General features: G+C 62.3%; 1 protein-coding gene across 1 annotated transcript; it reads left to right on the top strand.

Moving 5' to 3' along the window:
- Window positions 1-314: 314 nt before the first annotated feature.
- Window positions 315-650, top strand: LOC113942338 (structural maintenance of chromosomes protein 1A-like; the record flags this gene model as incomplete). Its single annotated transcript, XM_027633477.1, has 2 exons — window positions 315-455; window positions 545-650. Coding segments are annotated over 2 exons (247 nt in total), but the record flags the coding sequence as incomplete, so codon positions are not given.
- Between the last annotated feature and the right edge of the window lie 112 nt (window positions 651-762).

The raw sequence follows: 762 nt of genomic DNA, 5'->3' as shown, positions 1-762 counted from the left end.
TCATTCCCATTGGAATTTGGGCTGATCCCGTTGGGATTTGGGCCCATCCTGTTGGGATTTGGGCCATTCCTGTTGTGATTTGGGCCGATCCCATTGGGATTTGGGCCTGTCCTGTTCGTATTTGGGTCATTCCCATTGGGATTCAGGCCGATCCCGTTGGGATTTGGCCCACCCTGTTGGGATTTGGGTCATTCCCATTGGAATTTGGGCCCGTCCCATTGGGATTCAGGCCGATCCCGTTGGGATTTGGCCCACCCCTTTGGGATTTGGGTCCACCCCTTTGGGATCTGTTGCCATCCCTCGTGCCCCCCCAGGTGAAGAAGTACCACCGGCTGAAGGAGGAGGCCAGCAAACGCGCCGCCACCCTGGCCCAGGAGCTGGAGAAGTTCAACCGCGACCAGAAGGCCGATCAGGACCGGCTGGACCTGGAGGAGAGGAAGAAAGTGGAGACTGAGGTGAGGGGATGGGGGGCTCTGAACCCCCCCTGGGACCCCCCAAAATGCCCCCAGAGCCCCCTGAGCCCCCTGAGCCCTCCCTCCCCCAGGCCAAGATCAAGCAGAAGCTGCGGGAGATCGAGGAGAACCAGAAGCGCATCGAGAAGCTGGAGGAGTACATCGCCACCAGCAAGTGGGTCTGGGGGCACTGGGGGGGCACTGGGAGCTCAGGGGGGGGCACTGGGGGCACTGGGGAGCACTGGACGTTCCAGGGGGGCACTGGGGAGCACTGGAGGTTCCAGGGGGGCACTGGGAGACACTGGGGGGG

This window comes from Corapipo altera, unplaced genomic scaffold (genome assembly GCF_003945725.1).
Source record: "Corapipo altera isolate COAL_440 unplaced genomic scaffold, ASM394572v1 58863, whole genome shotgun sequence".
In the NCBI taxonomy this organism is placed as follows: Eukaryota; Metazoa; Chordata; class Aves; order Passeriformes; family Pipridae; genus Corapipo; species Corapipo altera.
The sequence above is the reverse complement of the archived record's forward strand: the minus strand, read 5'-3'. Positions and strand labels throughout refer to the sequence as shown.